Source organism: Schistocerca serialis, chromosome 5, assembly GCF_023864345.2.
Source record: "Schistocerca serialis cubense isolate TAMUIC-IGC-003099 chromosome 5, iqSchSeri2.2, whole genome shotgun sequence".
NCBI lineage: Eukaryota > Metazoa > Arthropoda > Insecta > Orthoptera > Acrididae > Schistocerca > Schistocerca serialis.
The window spans coordinates 343,210,490-343,234,674 of NC_064642.1; the positions used below are offsets into that span (position 1 = coordinate 343,210,490).

The following is a 24,185-nucleotide window of genomic DNA, read 5'->3' on the forward strand; positions in this document are numbered from 1 at the left end:
TCCCAGGGAAGCTCACGTATACGTACATAACAGAAGAATACTGCTCGTGTTGTCCTGTGTCCGCGGAGAGGGAGATGTTTCAGGCAACGTGGATGAGGCGTATCCAGTCACTACCACGGACATGACGTAACAAGAAATGTGATTCGTTCGATTAGCAGATATGTTGCCATCGATACACGGCCCTGTCTCGATGATTCTGTGCCCAGTGCAATCGTAACTGACGATGAAGGTCCGCGATATGAGAATAATTAGCGATTGTTTGTTGTGGAGTCCCATATTAACGGTGTGCGCTGAACGGTGTGTTCCGAAACACTTGTGCCTATACCAGTACTGTGCTCTATTGTCGTATCTGTCACAAATTGCCGCCTTTACAAAGCAGATAAGCTTCCGTACGCTACTTCTTGTAATTAAGCCTGGACGTCCAACAGCTTGTCGCCTAGTTAAGTTCCACCGTCCATCAATCACTTTCCACAGATGTTCAAATGACTCAAATGGTTCAAATGGCTCTGAGCACTATGGACTTAACGTCTGAGGTCATCAGTCCCATAGAACTGGGAACTACTTAAACCTAACTAACCTAAGGACATCACACACATCCATCCCCGAGGCAGGATTCGAACCTGCGACCGTAGCGGTCGCGCGGTTCCAGACTGAAGCGCCTAGAACCGCTCGGCCACAACGGCCGGCTACAAATGCTCACTCCAGTTGCACACGAACAAGCGATGAGTTTCGCCGTTTCGATATGTTGATTCCCTACACATTGTTCAAGTCGCTCATGTCAGTGGATTTCCCCTCTTTTGTCTCGTGTCGTCAATACAACGATTTGCTATTCGTCTCTGCTCTGTCTACGTTCTTTATTTACAGCGCTACCAAGTAGCTTCTATATCGCAATGCCCTATGGTCATAATGGTATGACTCATCAGGGTAAATGAATAAGGGCCAGCCGGAGTGGACGTGCGGTTCTAGGCGCTACAGTTTGGAACTGAGCGACCGCTACGGTCGCAGGTTCGAATCCTGCCTCAGGAATGGATGTGTGTGATGTCCGTAGGTTAGTTAGGTTTAATTAGTTCTAAGTTCTAGGTGACTGATGACCTCAGAAGTTAAGTCGCTTAGTGTTCAGAGCCTTTTGAACCCTTCTTTGTAAAAGGAATCACTATCGGCTTCGTGGTTCATGGCGAAGTAATTCTTAAGCGATGAAATTAGTGAAACTTTCAAGTTCTTCTTTCGTGAAAATGTTATGTGTGTGGACCCATTACTCGCATTGTGGAAAAGCATTTCTATGCGCAGTTGCCTGAGGTGCAGATCAGACCCGCTGCTACCAGTACTGTAAGTCTGATGGAACTCAAGACGGAAAAATGTTGAAATGTGTGTGAAATCTTATGGGACTTAACTGCTAAAGTTATCAGTCCCTAAGCTTACACACTACTTAGCCTAAATTATCCTAAGGACAAACACACACACCCATGCCAAAGGGAGGACTCGAACCTCCGCCGGGACCAGCCGTACAGTCCATGACTGCGGCGCCCTAGACCGTTCGGCTAATCCCACGATGCCAAGACGGGAAGGGGAGTTGGTTTAGGTTCTATGGAATTCGCTGGAACAATTACTCTTTTGAGATCTCACTTTTCGTCGTGGTGGTTAAGAATCAGTCCCTTGAGATCCCATTCATTTGTGCAAGGTTATCGTCTTCCCTGGGAACTAAATTCACTTTCAGCACGATAAAGTGCCTTGTCAGTAGCTGAAAGAGACACCATGTGGCTCAGAGAGAACATTAATACCTATATCCCATATCCTTAACCCAACTGAACGTCTGTGGAACATCAATCGTCGGATGCCTGCCCCCGTTATGCGAAAATTCTCCCTTGTATGCTACAGCAGCTGTGGGAATAATTACAGATACTTCGGTTCTGCATACTTCTGGAGACCTAGAAAAAATAGACACCTTCACCCCATCTAGCCGATGAGAGTCTAGAAATGAATATTGGTCGAAGGGAATATGTGGCACTTCTAGCAGGCTGACGTAATAACGTACCTCGCCAATGTGTACGTGATAAGCAAAATAAAATCTCACTTTTTAACGTAGTACCGTCTCCCGTCGTAACATGCGCGTCCGAAAATTGTACGTTAGGAACATAACTTCTTGTGTCCTTGGTTATTTTTGGCATACTGTGGTACACGCACTAGTCATCAATAACTTTGTGGATAAAGTTCTTAGCTAAACGATCGCACTACACGGTTCACGTACTTCGTCACTACTGACACGAGAGGAGCGTAGGTTTGTACTTGTGAAATATAATAGGCAATGCGATTAGTTCACATTTATGTACTAAAACAAACAAACTCTTTAACGAATTTGTTAATTAAATTGTGGTTAAATTTTGGAATGAGATTAAGTGTGACTAACAAATGAATCTTCTATCAGACAAAGACGGTTTATCGCACGCAGATGTATTATCCCAAAAATTCTCAGCATAATCTGGACGCTACAGACTACCCATTTTTAAGGACTTACAGATTACGTTTTCTATAAATCAAAGATCATAGTTCCCTCCCAATGTCCTTGTTCATGTATGTTGTCTATTCGGCGACTGAAAAATTGCTAATACTTCTGCATTTCTCCTACAAATGGTAGTCATTGGAGAAACTTTGCTAATCTGATGTTTGCGCTTCACAACAATGGCGGGTACAAAAACTGAAAGCGTGATGCAACCAGTGAAACTGACTCTGAACTGTGCAAGAGGAACAGGCTACATGACAGACCCAGTTTTCGCCTCGGACCAAACATTGACAACTTGCGTGGGGAAGGTACTGCGTGAGATACGAATGAACGAATTTTTCCATATAGGCAGCAGAATCCTAGTAGGATTTCCACCCTTAAGTTCCTCATGATTTTAATGTTGTGTAGTTGTGTTACAGCAGTTCAGCAGCTATAGCATCTCCAGAATGAGATTTTCACTCCGCAGCGGAGTGTGCGCTGATATGAAACTTCCTGACAGATTAAAACTGTGTGCCGGATCGAGACTCGAACTCGGGACCTTTGCCTTTCGCGGGCACGAGCTCTACCAACAGAGCTGCCCAAGCACGACTCACGCCCGTCCTGACAGCTTTACTTCTGCCAGTACCTCGTCTCGTACCCGAGTTCGAGTCTCAATCCGGTACACGGTTTTAATGTCAGGAAGTTTCATATCAGTGCACACTCAGCTGCAGAGTGAAAATTTAATTCTGTAAACATCCCCCAGGCTGTGGCTAAACCATGTCTCCGCAATATCCTTTCTTCCAGGAGTGCTAGTTCTTCAAGTTTCGCAGGAGAGCTTCTGTGAAGTTTGGAAGGTAGGAGTCGAGGTACTGGAAGAAGTAAAGCTGTGAGGACGGGGCGTGAGCCGTGCTTGGGTAGCTCAGATGTTATAGCACTTGCCCGCGAAAGGTCCCGAGTTCGAGTCTCGATCCGACACACAGTTTTATTCTGTCAGGAAGTTTCAGCTATAGCATCTGTTATACGTAACTGCGTACCGTAATAAAAGAAGGGAAGGGACCATTTACGTCTGTAGGGATAACTATGAATGAATAAAAATGGTAGTATCGTTACTCGAAGTAAATCAAACACTGGAGAACCTATTTCATCCTATTCCTATACTTCAGTAACGCCACTAGCGATTAACCATAAATGTTGGTAGAACTCGATAGGAAAAAATGTTGACCAGTTTACTCTGAAAGGGCGATTCATTATACCAATTTATAATTATATCTTAGATTTTTGTATTACTGTTACTGCCTTTCTCGATGTCGACGATTTATCACACTGATTTGAAATTAATTACACAGGTCATTCGTCTTCCATAAACAGGGTCATTGAAATTGGACATTAAGCCAACACCGAACTGGCAATAAAATAAACAGTTATACACTACTGTTTTGTCCAATATATTATTGAAATTGCTCTTTCAATGACCATAGATCTCCACCTGTCTCCTACGGCTAAGTGAACGAAAATGACGGACAGAGGGTTCTTACTATCTGAGAGTTTGTTGAGCAGTTACGCAACAAAAAATGCTCTACTACAAGTTTGAAAATATGTACAATTGGAGTTAACGAATATGATAAACAGCTGCTTATTTTGCGCTTCTATTCAATGCTATTCCAGTCGCACAGCAGTATTGGAATTTACAGCGAATTATGTTAAACTGTTGAGGATGACCCTATAAATTATACTGCAGTTAACTTCAGTGCGCCCTTCGCTACTGACCGCAGGCATTCTCCTCCTGAAAGTGGCAGCAATTTTCGTGTCTTCGTGATACCATCAGTGGCAGGATAATGGGAGGGCATTACCTGTAATCCGTGAGTGAAGCGATTCTGACAGCGAACCTCACGTAACGCTGCACCGGGAGAGAGCCAAGAATAAAGTAGCATCACGCTACCAGCCAAGGTTAATTACAGGCTAGCTCTGCTTTCAAATACGTTACCTAGGTATTATTGACAGACTTGCAATAGGAAAGCCGGTCTGTGTAACAGCACGGTGTTACGTGACCATTTGAAGAGAACCATACGCGATAGGTATCACTGCGTCAGCAGCAGTACGTAGGGAAGCTTCAGTTGCCTGAGATGAAGTTTTTGTATCCGGGTTGCGTTGGTCGGTTATCACGTAACATATTTTCAATTTCTGTTAAATGGCGCCACGGTACTGGCAAAACAAAATTACTGAACGTAAGAAATATCACTAGAGAGGTAACGCACAACTAATAGTGCAATTTTTGTGATACGTCTACTGATGTAATCCGCGTTTCAGTTTTTCGTACGTCTTGTTTTTCTTTCTTGCAAGGTACTCCACCCAACAATAGACCGGTTTGCTTACAGTAAACCTTGTAATGAGCGAAGTGGATCAGTAGATAACACATTCAGGAGGTTAGAGATCCAAACCTTCGCCAGAACATCCGCGCCAAGCATTTCCGTGATTTCTCTATGAGCTTGTGGTCCATCTCTAATAACCTCAACGTCAATGTGACGTTAAACCTTGATCTTCTTTCCGTTTCCAGTCTTTGTAAGCTTCTATTATACGTCTCCTGTATTTGTCCGTCGAATGCCAAGACAGCTATCTATTTGTGAATGCTGTACCACATAGGCTGCTATATTATGTTCATCTGATAAACATATACTGACTTGGCAGCAATAAATTGCGTTTCTTCAAATCAAAACTACTCGTCAAAGACTTTTTGGTTAATTGTTTCCATACCTGTTGTGCAATCGTAGAAGCGCTTATAAAAAACTCATCTACCGCTCTTGATAATATTTTTATTGTACCGGTACGTAAGGTTTTCCAGTTTCAAATGCCTTTGAAAATGGATGTACATAGATAACAAGATTGGGCCATATCTGGTATATAAAATGAAGATTCCAACAATTCGTGCTTAACATTCTTCAGTTTTCCAATTTCCGAAACATATTTGTGGACAAGTGCATTGTCTTACTTTTTTTTTATTTCGTGATCAAAACCTGTAAGTATCTGTTTTTTATTTAGTTACTCATGAAGACTTGAGTTCTATTTGACGGTTATAAATTTACTCATTAAGATCAATCTCGTTAGCATTCTGGGAGACACTGACCATTGTCTTTCCTGGAAACGAAATTTAATGCGAGGCCTCAATTGGTGCTTTGTCCTTGGTCTGAAGAGGAGGATCCATGTCTCCTACGTCAGCAGCTCGTGGTATAGTGGCTATCGTTTCTGCCTCCGGATCCCGGCCGCGTTCGGGATTTTTCTCTGCCAGGGGACTGAGTCTTTGTGTTGTCCTCATCATTTCATCATCACCATCATCATTCGTGCAATGACTATATTGGACTGTGTAAAAAATTTGACTGTGTAACAATTGGGACATTGTAAGGGCCGTGATGACCACGCATTTGATCGCCCCCAAACCAGACATCATGTCTCATCTATAATGTAAATGTCGCACAGAATCGGTTGGATTCTTTTCTGAATAGTGAACTTCCCTCAACTTTTAACAAATGGGGCTCCCTTCACTCACAAAAACTACTAATACCTAACGTAAAAGAGACGGTGATTGCCCTTCTGATCGGTTTATGGAGTGAGCCGTTTTTAATATATCGTTCATCAATGGACATCCAGTACTGTACTGTGCTCTTTCTCTGTCATTCTATCTTTCGATTTCCTTCATGAGGATAATATTCGAGAGCAAATACATCCACCTTTAACCTCAACCACCTATTGCTACTGCAAATAAAGGGGCAGATATCTTACTAGCGTTCGTCGGCTTAGGATCAGTTTCCATTTATGACGGTTCGTCTAAGGCAAAGAATTTTGTAAGCGTCACGGAATGACATTTTCTCCTGTTTAAGTTAAGATCACAATACGGCTACTTTAAAGAGCGTCAGGAAAATGGCGTTCATGAAGATTTTTTATGCCGGTATTTAACAACAGAGCAAAACCAAAATATTATTGTAACAAACTGCTTTACTATGGTACTTACTAAACGTGGCACTGCCATGCTATTATTATTCAGCAACTATCGTGTATTTATATAAAAAATCTTTTGTACCTGATTATATGTGTGACATCGCTCTATTTTCTCTCGCTTTCGTTCCTTACACTTTCAGGCACACATTAATAACGTTTGCGTTATACGCTTCTCTTTCCCCGTATACCACATGCGTTACTTTAGGATGCCCCGAACTTTACACATATAAATGTGTAATCTTCTCCCTCATTTTCCTTTTTATTTCTAGTAGTTGCTGATATGCCACGATTATAGGTCATTATGTCGACCTTGGGTGGTTCATATTTCGTATAAGCTTTATTTTTATACCCTAACTTATGTAACCTTCTTCTTCTTCCATTATAAGGAGAGGGTATTGCCAAAAGAATCTGGCAAAACAGTTATTTCCATCCGTACACTGGTCGTTCTATACCCATCCTTTAGCTTTTCAAAAAATGTAATACTCGCCAAGGCAGGAACTCAGGTGGCACTCTTTTGATGTGATCAGACCTTCCTTTTTATTTTGGTGTTGCCTAATCGCTTACGTCATTGTTGTTTTTACATCTAGTTGTTGTCTCATGTCTTTACTCCACATTCTGTCTCTCAACGTTAGTCCAAGAAGTGACCTCAGAGACCTCGTCTCAGCTGTTTCGATTCTTCGTTCCTCTCCTTTTCTTAGAGTTCAGTTTTTACCACCATTCTTAAGAGCAGGCCTAACCACCACGGTATGTAGTCTTAGTATTATCTTTTTTCTCATAGTTCTGCCAAGATACCTCCTTATACAACCATTTATAGCATTATAGTTCTGTATATTTTGAACAATTAGTTTTGTGTCTTGACATCTCTGCCCTCTATTATTTTATTGTTTATCACATTTTTGTCCTTCTTACGAGTTTCCTCTTCGAGAGCCATTAGTTGTGCTTCATTTACAGATTCTGTAAGTCAGTAAATTCAGTTTAAACACAGATTCTAGTAATGCTCTTCACTGTTTACTAGGAGAGCCAGGTCGTCTGCAAATAAACTGTACCTTTTTTATGTAGAACACTTTGATATCTATTGGACTTCACTTCGTTAAACATAAAATTAGCCACTGTTGATTATAGAAATCACTGTGATACGCTCCCTTACCTTGTATGAAGTTACAAGTACTTAGGAACTGTATATCCTAAGATCTGTCTGTAGACTGTTTGGCAGACAGTTTTAAACTTCCCCGCGCATACAGAGCGGTCAGAAACAGTCTGGAAAGCTTGTAAGGGTGTTGCAGGGTAGGTTGTGCTGAGGAACAATCGTTAAGAAAAAATTTCGATATGGTGCGCCGTTTCCGAGTTAATTAGCACTGAAGTTAGCCAATCAGGCCATTGTGCGTGAGAATTCAAGCGGACCGCCATAAACGGTGTCGCCAAATGTGTACTTTGGTTTCATAAAACCGAATAAGATAACGATACAAAATTTGGACATTAGACGGTAATAAAGATCGAAGTCGAGCCAAAGTTTGTGCAGTCTCGTTCGCTATCATCTGCGCTATGAGAACAACTGACATTAATTGTGTCTGGCAGCAGACAGTTGTTTGTCATAAAACATAAGAAATTTGCAAACACTCAAATACATAACTTGTATCATTAATTCAGTAATACGTAATGCTGGAAAAATACGTTTCTGGCAATTGGTTCCTTAATTTTATTCATAATAATCAATGATTTTATGTAAGCTGCAATTGACATACATGATTTAAATAATAAAACACTGCATCAGTTACTTTTTTCATGCATAACGCAACGCGTTCCAAGAATTTATACTCTTTATCAAGTTCAAACATTGTACTAATGTTTTATGTGACGTTTACATATGTGTTGTTCTGTCTCTCTTTCCCTGCAGTCGTCTCTTCGCGGCGTTACTGTAACTGGAAAATCTGGAAATATAAACCCTATGATTTTTAAGATGCTGATGTTAGAATATCGTAAAACATTTGTAGGATACTTCGATTTCACATAAACAAACAGCGTGTGCTGTTATGAAGCTTCCTGGCAGATCAAAACTGTGTGTCGGATCGGGACTCGAACGCACTATTTTCAAGTTTCGTGGACAAATGGTCTACCAACACAGCATGACTTACGATCCGTCTTAACAGTTTTACTTCCGCCAGTACCTCATTTCCTACCTTCCAGGCATCACAGTTCTCCCGTGTAACTTACGAGAGTAGCACTCTCGGAATAATAGACATTGCGGAGACATTGCTTAGCCACAGCCTGTGGGATTGTTTCCAGAATGTTAGATTGTGGTTAAGGCATATCCTTGCAATATCCATTCTTCCAGGAATGCTAGTCTCGCACGTTGCACGGAATTACTGCCAAGTTTGGAAGATAGGAGACGAGATACTGGCGGAAGCAAAGTTGTGAGTAAGGGTTGCGAGCCGTGTTCGGGTAGCTCAGTTTCCAGAGACTTTGTCCACCGAAGGCAAAGATCGTGGGTTCGGGTCCGTGTCCGGCACAGGAAGTATCATATCAGAGCACAATCCGCTGCAGAGTGAAAATTCATTCTGGCAGTGTGAATGATGTTTTGCGTATGTTTGACTATCTGCACTACGAAAGACACACTGTACACGGTAGCAGAAAATGAAAATAAGCGTACGGCATTGTGGGCCGGGAGTCCCCCATTTGGAGAAGTTTGACCGCCGAGGGCAAGTACTTATTGCATTCGACGCCACACTGGGCGACTGGTACGTCGTAGATGGGGATGAAATGATGATGAGGACAACACAACACCCAGTCCCTGAGCGGAGAAAATCTCCTGCCTCAGCTGGGAATCGAATCCGGGTCCCTTGGCCTGGAATTCCGCTGCGCTAACTACTCAGCTAACGGGGCTGGACTAGCAAAATTAGAAAAAGGCGATGACATGGCAAGAGAGGCAGAACAACACACATGGAAACATCATATAAAATGTAGACGTACACATTTGCACTTGATAATGATAATAAATTCATCGAAACGCATGGTACTGTACATTGAAAAAAGTAGCCTTTTTTATTATATAAACCATACTGGTTCCTTATTCGAACACAGTGAGTTGTAGATCCTTTATCTTCTTTTGCCCCTACTGTTTTGAAAAACCCTGCAAACGCACACATCTCGCAGTCAATCCAGATACAGAGATTTAGCACGTCGCCGTTAATTTCTTACTACAGTTTGTTACATTTATCTCTGCTTTCGTTATTCTTAACTTGAAGTTTGTCGTACACAGATTCTACGGTTCTAAATTTCCTTACTTGCTACGAGTAGTATTGCATCATCAGCCCTGTTATCCTACTATCTTACACTTTATGTTTTAAATTTTATTTTACCGTCGTGATTGGTAGTGAGCTCTAACATACTACAGCGAAACAATCAGACTGAATTGTTTGTCAACAGATAACGCGTACCCCCTTCTGGAGCACAGAACTGAGGTTACAGCCTAAAATGGCGATGATGGTGACACTATTAGAGAAGTGGCTCAAATTCAGCGAAAGAAGGAAATGCTGAAGGAATCTGAGGTAGTATATTCAGAGAGTCATTGTTGTCACCAATCTCATACCATATAAGACTATCGATTTTATGTGTACAGACTGAAGCGGCTAAGGAGAACTTGTAGAAAGGCCGGGAATCGACGCCGGGTCTCCTACTTATTAGGCAGGTGCCCTAGACACTAAGCCGCCTGCAAGAATTACCATGGCACGTCTCCCCTCTCGATCCAGTTGTGCGAACCACTGTGTCAAGGTGACTTACGGCCTAGTGCATCTGTCGAGTAAGCAAGCGACCTAGGTTCGATTCCGGGCTTTGATACAGGATTTCACTCGCCGCTTCTGTTTATGTACACAAAATCACATCTGTGTGAGATTAGTAATTGTGTCACTTCATTTTTATGACTATACAACCTATATTTGCAAGGACATACTGCAACATTTGAAGGGTTAAAAAAGCCAGTAAAATGATTTTAAGATATGGACTAGTGTGTGTTGAACCAAGCAACATGAACACTGATCTCTAACACTTCGCGTTTATTTCAAATCGATGTTTGAAGTTAACGAATGAAAAGGTTGCAGAAGTACGAATCCCTGAAGAAAGAATGTCGAATAGCAAAAATTACGAACAGTGCAATAAATAATTATTTGTCAAAGAAGCTAAGCATTTACATGAGATAATATATGTTAATTCTTACAGTTCGCGTGACCGCTACGGTCGCAGGTTCGAATCCTGCCTCGGGCATGGATGTGTGTGATGTCCTTAGGTTAGTTATGTTTAAGTAGTTCTAAGTTCTAGGGGACTGATGACCTCAGTAGTTAAGTCCCATGGTGCTCAGAGCCATTTGAACCAATACTTACATTTCTCACAGAGTCAAACTACCCAAAATAAAAGTTAGTGTGAGGTACGTAGGTCTTCCTCTATTCGTACCGCGCGAGGTAGCGCAATGGTAAGCACGATGGACTCGTATTCGTGAGGATGAAGGTGCAAACTCGCGTCCGGTCATCCTAATATAGGTTTTCCTTGAGATCACTACATCGCTTAAGACCAATACTGGGACCCGCTCCGGATGATCGTCTTGGCGAAGGCATGTTAAACACTAATGTTCCTGCCTTCTTCCCTTATTCGTCATCGAAGGTTCATATGGAGTTTCAGTGAAGTGGTTAAAATACAGCAGAATGCAACGGCATATACACTTCACTTGGGCCAACATGCGGACGTGCTACATAATTCTGGGTGCACCTAGAATACAACAGTCAATTACCAAAAGCCACCGTGATCGCATTATCAAATAATAAAACGTCGTAACCGGGATTGACTTAACGTAGTTCGGTATCTCGGTGTAGAAGTTCGTTTTAGATAACAAAGTGAGGAAAAACGATATAATATCGATCACATAATTTTGTAACGTGGCCTGCAGTTTGTCACCGAGTGCGAAAATATAATTTCCATTATACGGTATTCTTGCTGTAGTGCCTTGTTATTTCATACTTATTAGATTAGTTAACCTTCAGTCATTGATTGTGTGCAGATATAGTGCTCTACAGTTAGATGACCTCGATGGGTCGCGGGAAAGACACTTTCGTACTTAAAATAATTGTAACAGGTTTCATTTGCCCAAGATGGAACAACTCTTATTAGGAATCGTAAATAATCACCTTCCCTTCTTCTGACAGCGTAAACAACCATTTTGTATTATTTCTTACGCGAAGTTTGTTTTAGGGTCACCTTAATTAAAGGAACTAATGAACTATATTGCAACCTACCGATAGAGTGAAAGTTTCCTCGTCATCTGTGGGATTCGGTAGTTTTTGGAACAGATATGTTGTTTGAAACCAGGTGAAGGAAGAAATAGAGTGAATAGAGTGTCATGTGTGACTGGAAACGACACACAGTTTACTAACGGAATAAGTAAATAAATAGATGAAAACCATTTACTGAAATGACATGTCCCTAAGGAGCTTTTTGGCTGTAAAATTTTCTGCTGTGAAAAATAAGAACCGGTCTCTCTCCCTTGAGACTACAAAGCCACGTTTCAAAAATTCTACTCAGTATTACTAAAGATACATTACGAGTAAAAGGTAAGATTACCCAAATAATAGGAGAAAATCAGTTTGGAATTAAGAAGGAAAAAGGAACCCGGTAAACTATCATGCCATTACGAATGATTTTTGAAAGAAGAGCCGAGATGAACAGGAAGACGTATGTGTGCCGCGTTCATTGGTCCAGGCAATCCGCTTGATGTAGTGGATTGGACGATACTGCTTGAATAACTGAATAACTTGGAATGAATTGGAGAGATAGAAGGTTAATCCTCAACCCATACAAAAATCAGAGTACAGAAATAGATGTCAATGGCATTAAGGAGGAGGCTAGAATAATAAGAGACGTACGATAAGGCTGTGCTATCTCTCCGTATTCATTTTATTTATTTATAGAATGTGCGATATTAATCATGCAAAGCGGCACCACGGGGATCAAAATTGACGACAAATAAATGGATTGTTCTCGGCTTGCTGACGTATCCACAAAACGTTTGGTATGGTGCCTTCGACAACCACAAACTGAAAAAACGAGATTAAGATAATGGTGAGAAATAAATCGAACAGACTGTTGAAAGCAAATACCAATACAACAAATACAATGCAAATTCAACATTCCTTGGCCAGTTCTTGGGTATTGCTCCTCAGTCTTGAATCCATAGCAGGTAGTATTATAGAAGAGACAGAGAAGATCGAGAAGGGGAGCAGCGCGTTTCGTTACAGGTTCATTTAGTAACCGCGAGAAGCCACGGAGATGCTCACTCAACTCCAGTGGTAGACTCCGCAAGAGAGCCGTTCTGTGTCGCGGTATGGTTCAATGTAAAAATTCCGAGAGCGTACGTTCCTAGATGATTCAATCAGTGCGTTGCTTCCTCCTATGTACATCTCGCGAGAAGAATATGAAAATAAAATTAGAGAGATTTGAGCTTAACGGAGGCCTAAAAGCAATCGTTCTTCCGCGAACATTTTCTCTGGTACCTTCCATCACACACCATAAGGTGGCTTGCCGGGCGTAGATTTAAATGTAAATGAAATCTGGTACTTGGGGAATACAATAACAGATGGCAACAGAAGTACATGAAGCGCCAAAGAAACTGGTATAGGCATGCATATTCAATTACAGAGATATGTAGACAGGTAGAATACGGCGCTGCGGTCGGCAACGCCTATATAAGGCAATAAGGGTCTCACGCAGTTGTTAGATCGGCTACTGCTGCTACAACGGCAGGTTATCAAGATTTAAGTGAGTTTGAATGTGGTGTTATAGTCTGCGCGCGAGCGACGGGACACAGCATCTCCGACGTAGTGATGAAACGGGGATCTTCCCGTACAAACAGGAATCCAGCGAAACATCAAATCTGCCTGCAGCCGGAAAAAAATCCTGCAAGAATGGAACCAACGACGATTGACGACAATCGTTCAACGTGACCGAAGTGCAACCGTTCCGTAAATTGCTGCAAATTTCAATGCTGGGCCATCAAAAAGTGTGAGCTTGCGAACCATTCAGAGATACATCATCGATATGGGCTTTCGGAACCGAAGGCCCAGTTGTGTACTCTTGATGATTCTACCACACAAAGCTTTACGCCTCGTCTTGGCTTGCCAACACCGACATTGGACTGTAGATGACTGGAAACATGTTGCCTGGTCGGACGAGTCTCGTTTCAAATTGTATCGAGCGGATGGACGTGGACGGGTACGGAGGCAACCTCATGAATCCATTGACCCTACATGTCAACAGGGGAATCTTCCGGCTAGTGGCTTCAGGCTGGTGGAGGCTATGTAATGGTATGGGGCGCGTGCAGATGGAGTGATATGGGACACAGGATACGTCTAGATACGACTCTGACAGGTGACACGTACGCAAGCATCCTGTCTGATCACCTGCATCCATTCATGTCCATTGTGGGTTCCAAGGGACTTTGACAATTGCGTCGGAGGTACTGTGTTCCATAGCTCGTTCGCCGACGTTCAGACTCACTTAAATCTTGATGACCTGCCAGTATAGCAGCAATGACCGATCTAACAACTGCGCCAGACATTTGTTGTCTTCTATAGGCGTTGTCGACCGCAGCGCCGTAATCTGCCAGTTTACAAATTTGGGATGCCTTGCAACGTGCTTTTCACAAGAGATGTCTACGCCCTCGTACTGTTACTGATTTATGGAAGCCCTCCAGGATTCATGGCGTCAATTCTCTCGAGCACTAATTGAGACATTGGTCGAGTCCAGGCCACGTCATGCTGCTGCACTTCTACATGCTCGAGCGGGCCCTGCACGATATTAGGCAGGTGTACCAACTTCTTCTGCGTATAATGAATATTAGAAGAAGAACTACAATTTCCAAAGAAGTTTTCCGGAATAAGAATAATTTCTTAAAGTACAACTACCTTAATACAGAAACAAGGAATTCGTCAAGACATGTATTTGGAACATTTTATGCAGAGACCCGCAGAGTTTGGACTCTGGGGAAACAAGAAAAGAAAAACATAGAAGAAATAAAGATGTGGATTTAGAGAAGGATGAAGAACACATCCCAGACCAAACGAAAGATGTGAACACATCCCAAAAGAACTTAAAGAGAAAAGGGTAATGATTAATTAGATACAGAGAAGGAAATTAACTGGACACCTAAATCGATATATTGGGTAGGTACATAAGTTCGTAGCGTTTTTTCACAAGTTCAATAAACACAACAGGCACACGTAAAATAAATTCCAGTCATCAATAATATTTTGTGCTTCACAATCTACAACAGTCATCCAAAGCTGGGGTAACTTTTCGATTCCGCGGATGTGGAAGCCAAGTGGTTTTTGAGGCGAAGAATTTGTCGGGCCGTGTTCGGGCCACATTTTAATCTGGAAGTGCCGGCCGTGGTGGTCTCGCGGTTCTAGGCCCGCAGTCAGGAACCGTGCGACTGCTACGGTCGCAGGTTCGAATCCTGCCTCGGGCATGGATGTGTGTGATGTCCTTAGGTTAGTTAGGTTTAAGTAGTTCTAAGTTCTAGGGGACTGATGACCACAGCAGTTGAGTCCCATAGTGCTCAGAGCCATTTGAACCATTTAATCTGGAAGGTTGTTCAATAGAGAGCGGAAAAAGAGAAATCTGAGGGCGCAAGATCAGGTGAATAAGGAGGGTGCTGAATGACTTCCCAGCCCAACTCCTGTAGCGTGCTTTTTATGAGTGTAGCAGAATTCAAGCGGACGTTATCGTGGAGTAGCGTCACTTCACGCAATGTTTCTGGTCGTTCTTGGACTACGTCTGCAATACGACTCAGTTGCTGACAATCAATGTCTGCAGTGATGGTTACTCCTTGGGGAAGCAATACGTAGTACACCACACCGTCGTTGTTCCACCAGATGCGTAGCATTACCTTTTGTGGATTCGCGCAGTTCTTTGCACGGAGAGTTGCTGCTTTGTTTGGGCTCAGCCGTTACTTCCTTTTCTTTTCCTTATGGTAGTATAAAGGCACCATTTCTAGTCACCAGTAACGATGCAGGATAGGAATGGTCGGTACTGTTCAAGACCCAACTGATGACGAGGAAGCAGAGATGCACATATGGCCACCTGCTGATTCTTGTGATTTTGGCTAGGCCTGCGGTACTCATAAACTCGATTTTTGAACGTTCCTAATTGCATACATATGTGTTACAATGGTGGAATGACCACAGTTCATCACACTTGCCAGTTGTTGAGTATCATATTGTATTGTATTGTATGTTAACCGGGGGTCTAGAAACGACGGAGAAGCTCCGTTCCCGCCGCTGCTGCAGTGGTCCACAACTCCACCACGGCTACCACAGTCCACTTCACCCCTCCACTGCCCCACACCGAACCACTCTTTCAGGGTTATTGTGCGGTTCGCCCCCGGTGGACTTTCCCCCCCCCCCCCCCCCCCATCCAACCCAGGGAACGGATCATACCAGACGAGTGTAACCTCTATGTTTGCGTGGTAGAGTAATGGTGGTATACGCGTAAATGGAGAACTTGTTTGCGTAGCAATCGCCCACATAGTGTAGCTGAGGCGGAATAAGGGGAACCAGCCCGAATTCGCCGAGGCAGATGGAAAACCGCCTAAAAAACATCCACAGACTGCCTGACTTACCGGACCTCGACAAAGTTCGCAGTGCGGATTCCTGCCGGGGATCAGGCGCTGCTTCCCAAGTCGGAAAGCCGTGCGATAGACTGCACGGATAACCGGGCTGGCAGTCGTTGAGTGTATGTCGAGGATCATTGTATTCAGACGACCTTCATCAAACCCCGATGGTCTTCCCGTAATTGAAGAGTCGCTAATGTCAAAAATATTCTCCTTAAAACGAGAAAAGCACTTTCTTGCTGTGCTCCGTCAAATGGCATTATCCCCACATACCACGAAAATTCTGGCTGCTTCCGCTTCTGTCAACCCTGTATTGAACTGAAAAGAATAAGTATGAAATCTTCCGATTTCTCCACATGGCACTCCATTTTCTAGCGTACACAGCTCTACTCGCTACCTTGAAATGACAAAATGACAATGCGTAAACTGAAACAGCAACAGTGACCCAGAAAGAAAAATGAAACTGTTGCAAACGGTATACCAAATGGTTCAAAAGGCTCTGAGCACTATGCGACTTAACTTCTGAGGTCATCAGTCGCCTAGAACTTAGAACTACTTAAACCTAACTAACCTAAGGACATCGCACACATCCGTGCCCGAGGCAGGATTCGAACCTGCGACCATAGCGGTCACGCGGTTCCAGACTAAAGCGCCTAGAACCGCGAGGCCACACCGGACAGCTAAACGGAATACCAACATACAAATAAAATGCTTACCACCTTATGCACCAACTTAATAACAACTTCATAAGAAGACTTCTTATAAAGAAAAATACCGGGGGAAAAATCAAGAGGCAGGCTCAGAAAACGCGTTTACAGAGCTTTATCAGCTGAATGAAATGCAGTAACTAAAACTATATGGTAAGGGTGGTGAGAGACAGAGGAGTATGGCTACGTCAACAGGGCGTTGCTCTAAGTCAGGTGACGATCTTTCCGTACACGAGTGAGATTTACAACATTCTCTTTGCTGTTTATGCGTGTCTTACATTTCAGAGCTTTCTTTCTGTGTGTCCCTTTTAAGAGACTATAGTCGGCGGCGAAACTGACCGTGACAGAGTACGCGGCCATGTTGCCCCAGTCGAGCATGCAGACGTAGGCGTCGCGGTCGAAGCTGGGCTTGTTGAAGCCGAGCAGCGGCGGGCAGCAGAGCATGGCGGCCGACACCCAGGTGAAGACCATCCAGCAGCGGCAGTGCGTGTGCTTCTGCACGGTGTCGTAGCGCAGCGGCCGCTGCACGGCCAGGTAGCGGTCCACGCTCATCCACATGAAGGTGAAGACGCTGACGCTCCACAGCGTCACCTCCACGTAGCCCACCAGCCGGCACACCAGGTCGCCGTACACCCACTGCTGCACCATGGCCGCGTACACCGACAGCGGCACCACCAGCAGCCCCAGCAGCAGGTCTGCCACCGCCAGCGACAGCAGGTAGATGTTGATCACCTCCGCTGGGCCTGCGGAACACACGGTACAGCTCAGTCTACACTTGTCTACAAGGAGAGGGTGAAGCGAACTCAAACTTCACAGGTTTGTTAGGGCTATGTGCATTCGCGGGTTGAGAGGCTATGTACTATCTGTTTACGACGCCGTGACCGAAGGCTGGAACAGATGAAGTCTCTAGAAGTCGGTCGACTTCGGGCAAAGAGTACATTGTGGCATCTGGTGTTAAACTTGGGGATCTCAGAATACAGTAGCTCAGTGTACACATTACATTGGCCATTACAAAGTGCCTGTCGAGCCGTGACTTGCCAGAACAATAAGAACGTTGATTTTATCCATACTGGATGAGAGGTCGTGGTTGCGAATGTCAATGCTAAAAAAATGTATCGTTTAAACCACTTGTTTATAGTGTAAAACACTAAGATTGACGCGTTTCGGAAGTCAAGCTTCCATCATCAGAATAACAAAATGTAAAAGAACCTGTCAAAACTCGCTAAAATGGAACATGCACCAGGCACAATAAAATTGATAATAAAAACATCGTGGCTACTTCTCTTGTTGCAGCCGTATCTTCCAAGGTGCATCTCCACATAGTCGTCAATATAAAAACCTCTACAATGGTGTCGCCTATGGTGTTCAATATCTAACCACATGGGTCTCTCCTCTATCGTAGTAAACCGCCCGTGCGTCTTCGTTAATACCATACACCACGTAGCCAAACACGACACGACACGACACGCGAGTCAGCCGGCCGAAGTGACCGAGCGGTTCTAGGCGCTACAATCTGGAACCACGCGACCGTATTAATTATAATGGTTTTTGCGTTTTGCCTTGATTGAGAGGACATTTGTCTGTTACTGAATATCTGTTGTTATTCAGACACTTGTTGTTAGATCTTATAGTATTGCTCTTATACGTTTTCTAAGACTGATTTGACATAAAATAAAATGTTGTTAAATAAAAGTTTTAAATTTTTTATAGCTCATTGCCTAATACGGTCATACTACTTCCTGTTAACAAGACTGGAGTGTAATCTCTGTGCTGAAACACTGTTTCTTAGCATAATCAATGTCTGTGTCACACAGACACTAAAATATGACTTTCTGCCTTGGTTGAAACTACTCTTGAGTAACTGACCAGGTTACGAGGAGACTGAAAATTCCACCTTTCCTTTTAATGTCATACGTCTCTAAGCTCTGCTAAAACATACTTGCACTCTCTCTTACTTAGGCATGTCAAAGAAAAATGATTTTCAGGCAAATGCTTTACCGAACGACTGTTTACTGCATAATACTTTCAGTTTCGAACGGATTATACGCTGTAATCAGACAGGTCAAAACTTCACGGTCGCGAGATCCGAACCCCCTCCATTCCTTTCCATGTTATGGAATTAGCGTAATTTACTGTACTTTGCAACATCCTGTAGTGCGTTTTATCAGCTTTGAGACTTAACGTTGCGTCGAAAACTTTCTTACGATGTCGCAGTTACATAAAGAAATTTTACCGAAGAGCATACCTGGATGCTCCACTAACCAAATATGGTTCCACAAGGTATTAAATGTCGCTGCTTCTGATTTAAAATAATGTTATTTGCGACTGAAGGAAATTATATGCATACTGACGTGAAGGGGTTATTGAAGGAAGTCGTTCTTCTACGTAGGCTACTCTCTTTTTTTTCTTTTCAAATAAACAATAATTTCGAGCCCTTGCGGCATTTTCAGGCTACCTCTTTTACTTGCCTCACAGTTAAGAATCGTAACCATATTTGATTTTCTTTCTGTGTTAGTATTTTGTTATATTCTCATTTGTTGTTGATTAATACTGTCAATAATAGTAGTTACTTCCCTTGTAGAGCAAGTTTGTGATAATTGTAGTCAGTTTTTAACATCTTCTTATTGTAGTAGCGGAACTTAGATAAATTGTTTTCTTGTTTCAATAATTGTAAAATTTTACCATGAGTAAGAGGTGTGGGCTTTGCCGTAGGTTCGTGAGTAGTGGATTGCGGTGTGAGACTTGTTTGAAGTATTTTCACTGGGGGGAATGCAGTGGGGAAGCCAGTGGGCACTCTGGTGAGATCCTCTCCTGGAACTGCAGGTTATGTAGCAAGAGTAAGTTGATAGAGGAGCAGGAGCGTAAGATCTGTGTCCTTCAGGTGCAGTTGAAAAACGCACAGGAGGAGCTAGATAGGATGAGGAGGGAGAAGGGGGTTGGGGAATGGGAGCTGGCTGTTGGCAAGAGATCTGCTAGGAGAAGGAGATTTTCAGATAGTTTTACTATTGGTGTTTGTAATAGATATGACCAACTGTCAGAGTCTAGTGGAGAGGAATCTCTAGTAGCTGTAGATGTAGGAAGTATGCAGCAGACCTCAGCAGTTACGGTGGCTAGGACAGTTGCAAAGTCTAAGAGAAAGAAGAAGGTTCTGCTGTTAGGTAGTTCTCATGGTAGAGGTGTAGGCCAGCAGTTGCAGGAAGTTTTGGGGAGTGAGTACCAGGTCACCAGCATTGTGAAGCCTAATGCAGGATTGGCTCAGGTGACTTTTAACATAGGGGGGTTATGTAGGGATTTTACTAAAGAGGATCAGGTAGTGATTGTGGGTGGGGCTGGTAATAGTATTGATAGGGATGGGGAGTATGACATAGATGGTGACCTGGAAAAGATAGCCACTCAGACTGGCAACACGAATGTGCATTTCGTGGAACTGTTTCAGCGTCACGATCGGCCTCATCTTAATACAGCCGTCAGGCGTAATAACATGAGACTTGGGGGTGCGCTGATGACAGAAGGCATGAGTCACATTTCAGTGGTGTCGGTGGAGTCTATCAGTAGAACGGGTTTCACTAGACATGGCCTGCACCTCAACAGGTATGGGAAGGGGAGGTTGGCAAAACTTATAGGTGACAGCATAGGTGGGGGTGGTGGGATCACTCATGGGAAAATTCCGGTAGTTGTGGGTGTTAGAGCTGTACCTTTTTTAGATTGAAGTCAGCTGATAGGTATTCCTGCTTAAGGGAAGTCTCTCTAACAAAGAAACCACTTTCTACAAAGCTTGGGTATCCGATTAATGAGGGAATTAGTATATTTCATCAAAATATACAAGGTATTAGAGATAAAGTTAGTGAACTGCTTATAGATGTTGACTCTGAAATTATTGGTATATCTGAACACTTCTTAAATAAGGAGATAATTCAGAGGCTTCCTTTACCAGGATACAGGTTGGCTGGCAGCTTTTCTAGGAGCTCTTTGCGGTGTGGGGGAGTAGCCATGTATGTGAAAAACGGTATCCCATTTGAGTCAATTGATGTTTCAAAGTACTGCACTGAAAAGGTGTTTGAATGTTGTGCAGGTGTGGTTAAATTTAGTGGAGCTAAACGTCTTACTGTTGTTATTTATAGATCCCCAGACTCCGATTTCACAACATTTTTGCTAAAGCTAGAGGATGTTCTTGGTTCACTTTATAGGAAATACAAAAAGTTAGTTATATGTGGTGACTTCAATATTAATTGTATAAGTGATTGTGCAAGGAAAAGGATGCTGGTAGACCTCCTTAATTCGTATAATCTTATGCAAACCGTATTCTTTCCAACGAGAGTGCAAGGGAACAGTAGAACAACCATAGACAATATTTTTGTTCATTCGTCATTATTAGAAGGGCATTCTGTTAGCAAAAAGGTGAATGGCCTTTCAGATCATGATGCACAAATTTTAAGTCTAAAAGATTTTTGTGCTGCAACACTTGTTAAATATAGTTACCAACTTTTTAGGGAAGCTGATCCAGTTGCTGTACAGACTTTTGTAAACCTTATCAAGGAACAAGAGTGGCAAGATGTTTATAGTGCTGATACAGTAGACGATAAATATAATGCTTTCCTCAAGACTTTTCTCGTGCTCTTTGAAAGTTGCTTTCCGTTAGAACGTTCAAAACAGGGTACTAGCACAAACTGGCAGCCTGGGTGGCTGACTAAAGGGATAAGAATATCTTGTAGAACAAAGTGGCAATTATATCAAAACGTTAGAAACAGTCAAAATCTAAATGCAGCAGCCCATTACAAACAGTATTGTAAGGTGCTTAAAAAAGTTATTAGGAAGGCAAAAAGTATGTGGTATGCAGATAGAATAGCTAAGTCTCAGGATAAAATTAAAACCATATGGTCAGTCGTAAAGGAAGTGGCTGGTCTGCAGAGACAGGTCGAGAATATAGAATCAGTGCGTAGTGGGGATGTCCGTGTTACTGATAAGTCGCATATATGTACAGTAGTTAATAATCACTTTCTGAATATAGCAGGTGAACTAAATAGAAACCTAGTCCCAACAGGGAATCATATAGCGCTCTTAGAAAAAAGTGTTCCGAGACTGTTACCTGAAATGCTCCTCCATGATACTGACAAGAGGGAGATTGAGTTAATAATTAAATCAATAAAGACCAAGAACTCTCATGGATATGACGGGGTATCTAGCAGAATACTGAAGTATTGTTCCACGTATGTTAGCTCAGTACTTAGCCATATCTGTAACTTTTCCTTTAGGAGTGGTCGGTTTCCTGACCGATTAAAGTACTCGGTAGTGAAGCCACTTTATAAAAAGGGAGACAGGGATAATGTTGACAATTATAGACCTATTTCTATGCCATCGGTGTTTGCTGAAGTTATCGAGAGGGTTGTATATACAAGGTTACTGCAGCATTTAAATTCACACAATTTGCTGTCAAATGTACAGTTTGGTTTTAGAAATGGCTTAACAACTGAAAATGCTATAGTCTCTTTTCTCTGTGAGGTTTTGGACGGATTAAATAAAAGGTTGCGAACGTTAGGTGTTTTCTTTGATTTAACGAAGGCTTTTGACTGTGTTGACCACAAAATATTACTGCAGAAGTTGGAACATTATGGAGTAAGGGGAGTAGCTTACAATTGGTTCGCCTCCTACTTTAAGAACAGAAAGCAGAAGGTAATCCTCCGCAATATTGAGAGTGGTAATGATGTTCAGTCCCAATGGGGCACTGTTAAATGGGGCGTTCCCCAAGGGTCGGTGCTGGGGCCACTGCTGTTCCTTATTTATGTAAATGATATGCCTTCTAGTATTACAGGTGATTCAAAAATATTTCTGTTTGCTGATGACACCACCTTGGTAGTGAAGGATCTTGTGTGTAATATTGAAACATTATCAAATAATGTAGTTCATGATATAAGTTCGTGGCTTGTGGAAAATAATTTGATGCTAAATCACAGTAAGACTCAGTTTTTACAGTTTCTAACCCACAATTCAACAAGAACTGACAATTTAATTAGACAGAATGGGCATGTTATAAGCGAGACGGAACAGTTCAAGTTCCTAGGCGTACGGATAGATAGTAAGCTGTTGTGGAAAGCCCATGTTCAGGATCTTGTTCAGAAACTAAATGCCGCTTTATTTACCATTAGAACAGTATCTGAAATAAGTGACATTTCAACACGAAAAGTAGTATACTTCGCATATTTTCGTACGCTTATGTCATATGGTATTATTTTTTGGGGTAATTCTTCTGATTCAAAAAGGGTATTTTTTGCTCAAAAACGGGCTGTTCGAGCTATGTATGGTGTAAGTTCGAAAACCTCTTGTCGACCCCTACTCAATAGTCTGGGAATTTTGACATTGCCCTCACAGTATGTATTTTCTTTAATATCGTTTGTTGTTAGCAATATTAGCTTATTCCCAAGAGTTAGCAGCTTTCACTCAGTTAATACTAGGCAGAAATCAAATCTGCATGTGGAATGGACTTCCTTGACTCTTGTGCAGAAAGGAGTGCAGTATTCTGTTGCATCCATTTTCAATAAGCTACCATAAGAACTCAAAAATCTTAGCAGTAGCCCAAACACTTTTAAGTCTAAACTGAAGAGTTTCCTCATGGCTCACTCCTTCTATTCTGTCGAGGAGCTCCTGGAAGAGATAAAAAATTAAGCAAATTCCAGTGTTACATTCTTGATTTTCTTTATTTAAACTAACGACTTGTCGCCTGAATATGTTTCTTATATTTAATTTTATCTGTTTCTATAATCGTGTTATAATTTCACGTATTGACTCGTTCCATGACCATGGAGACTTCTCCTAAATGTGGTCCCACAGAACAATAAATAAATAAATAAAATAAATAAATATAACATTATATATCATTCCTCCCGTCTGTGTGAAAGAAATAATATCTGAATATGCGATCTTTATGTAGGATTTACCACTGTGCCAACGTACAACACATTAAAATACATTAGCGTAACATTTACAGTGGAAATATACAGGGTGTTACAAAAAGGTACGGCCAAACTTTCAGGAAACATTCCTCACACAAATAAAGAAAAGATGTTATGTGGATATGTGTCCGGAAACGCTTAATTTCCATGTTAGAGCTCATTTTAGTTTCTTCAGTATGTACTGTACTGCCTCGATTCACCGACAGTTGGCTCAATTGAAGGAAGGTAATGTTGACTTCGGTGCTTGTGTTGACATGCGACTCATTGCTGTACAGTACTAGCATCAAGCACATCAGTACGTAGCATCAACAGGTTAGCGTTCATCACGAACGTGGTTTTGGAGTCAGTGCAATGTTTACAAATGCGGAGTTGGCAGATGCCCATTTGATGTATGGATTAGCACAGGGCAATAGCCG

General features: G+C 42.3%; 1 protein-coding gene across 1 annotated transcript in view; it reads right to left on the bottom strand.

The window, feature by feature from the left end:
- Positions 1 to 24,185, bottom strand: part of LOC126481160 (G-protein coupled receptor 52-like) — a 174,757-nt gene that overhangs the window by 18,200 nt on the left and 132,372 nt on the right. The window contains exon 2 of the mRNA XM_050104729.1: positions 17,162 to 17,565. Coding sequence (XP_049960686.1) covers positions 17,162 to 17,565 — 404 coding nt within the window. The remainder of the gene's footprint in view (positions 1 to 17,161; positions 17,566 to 24,185) is intronic.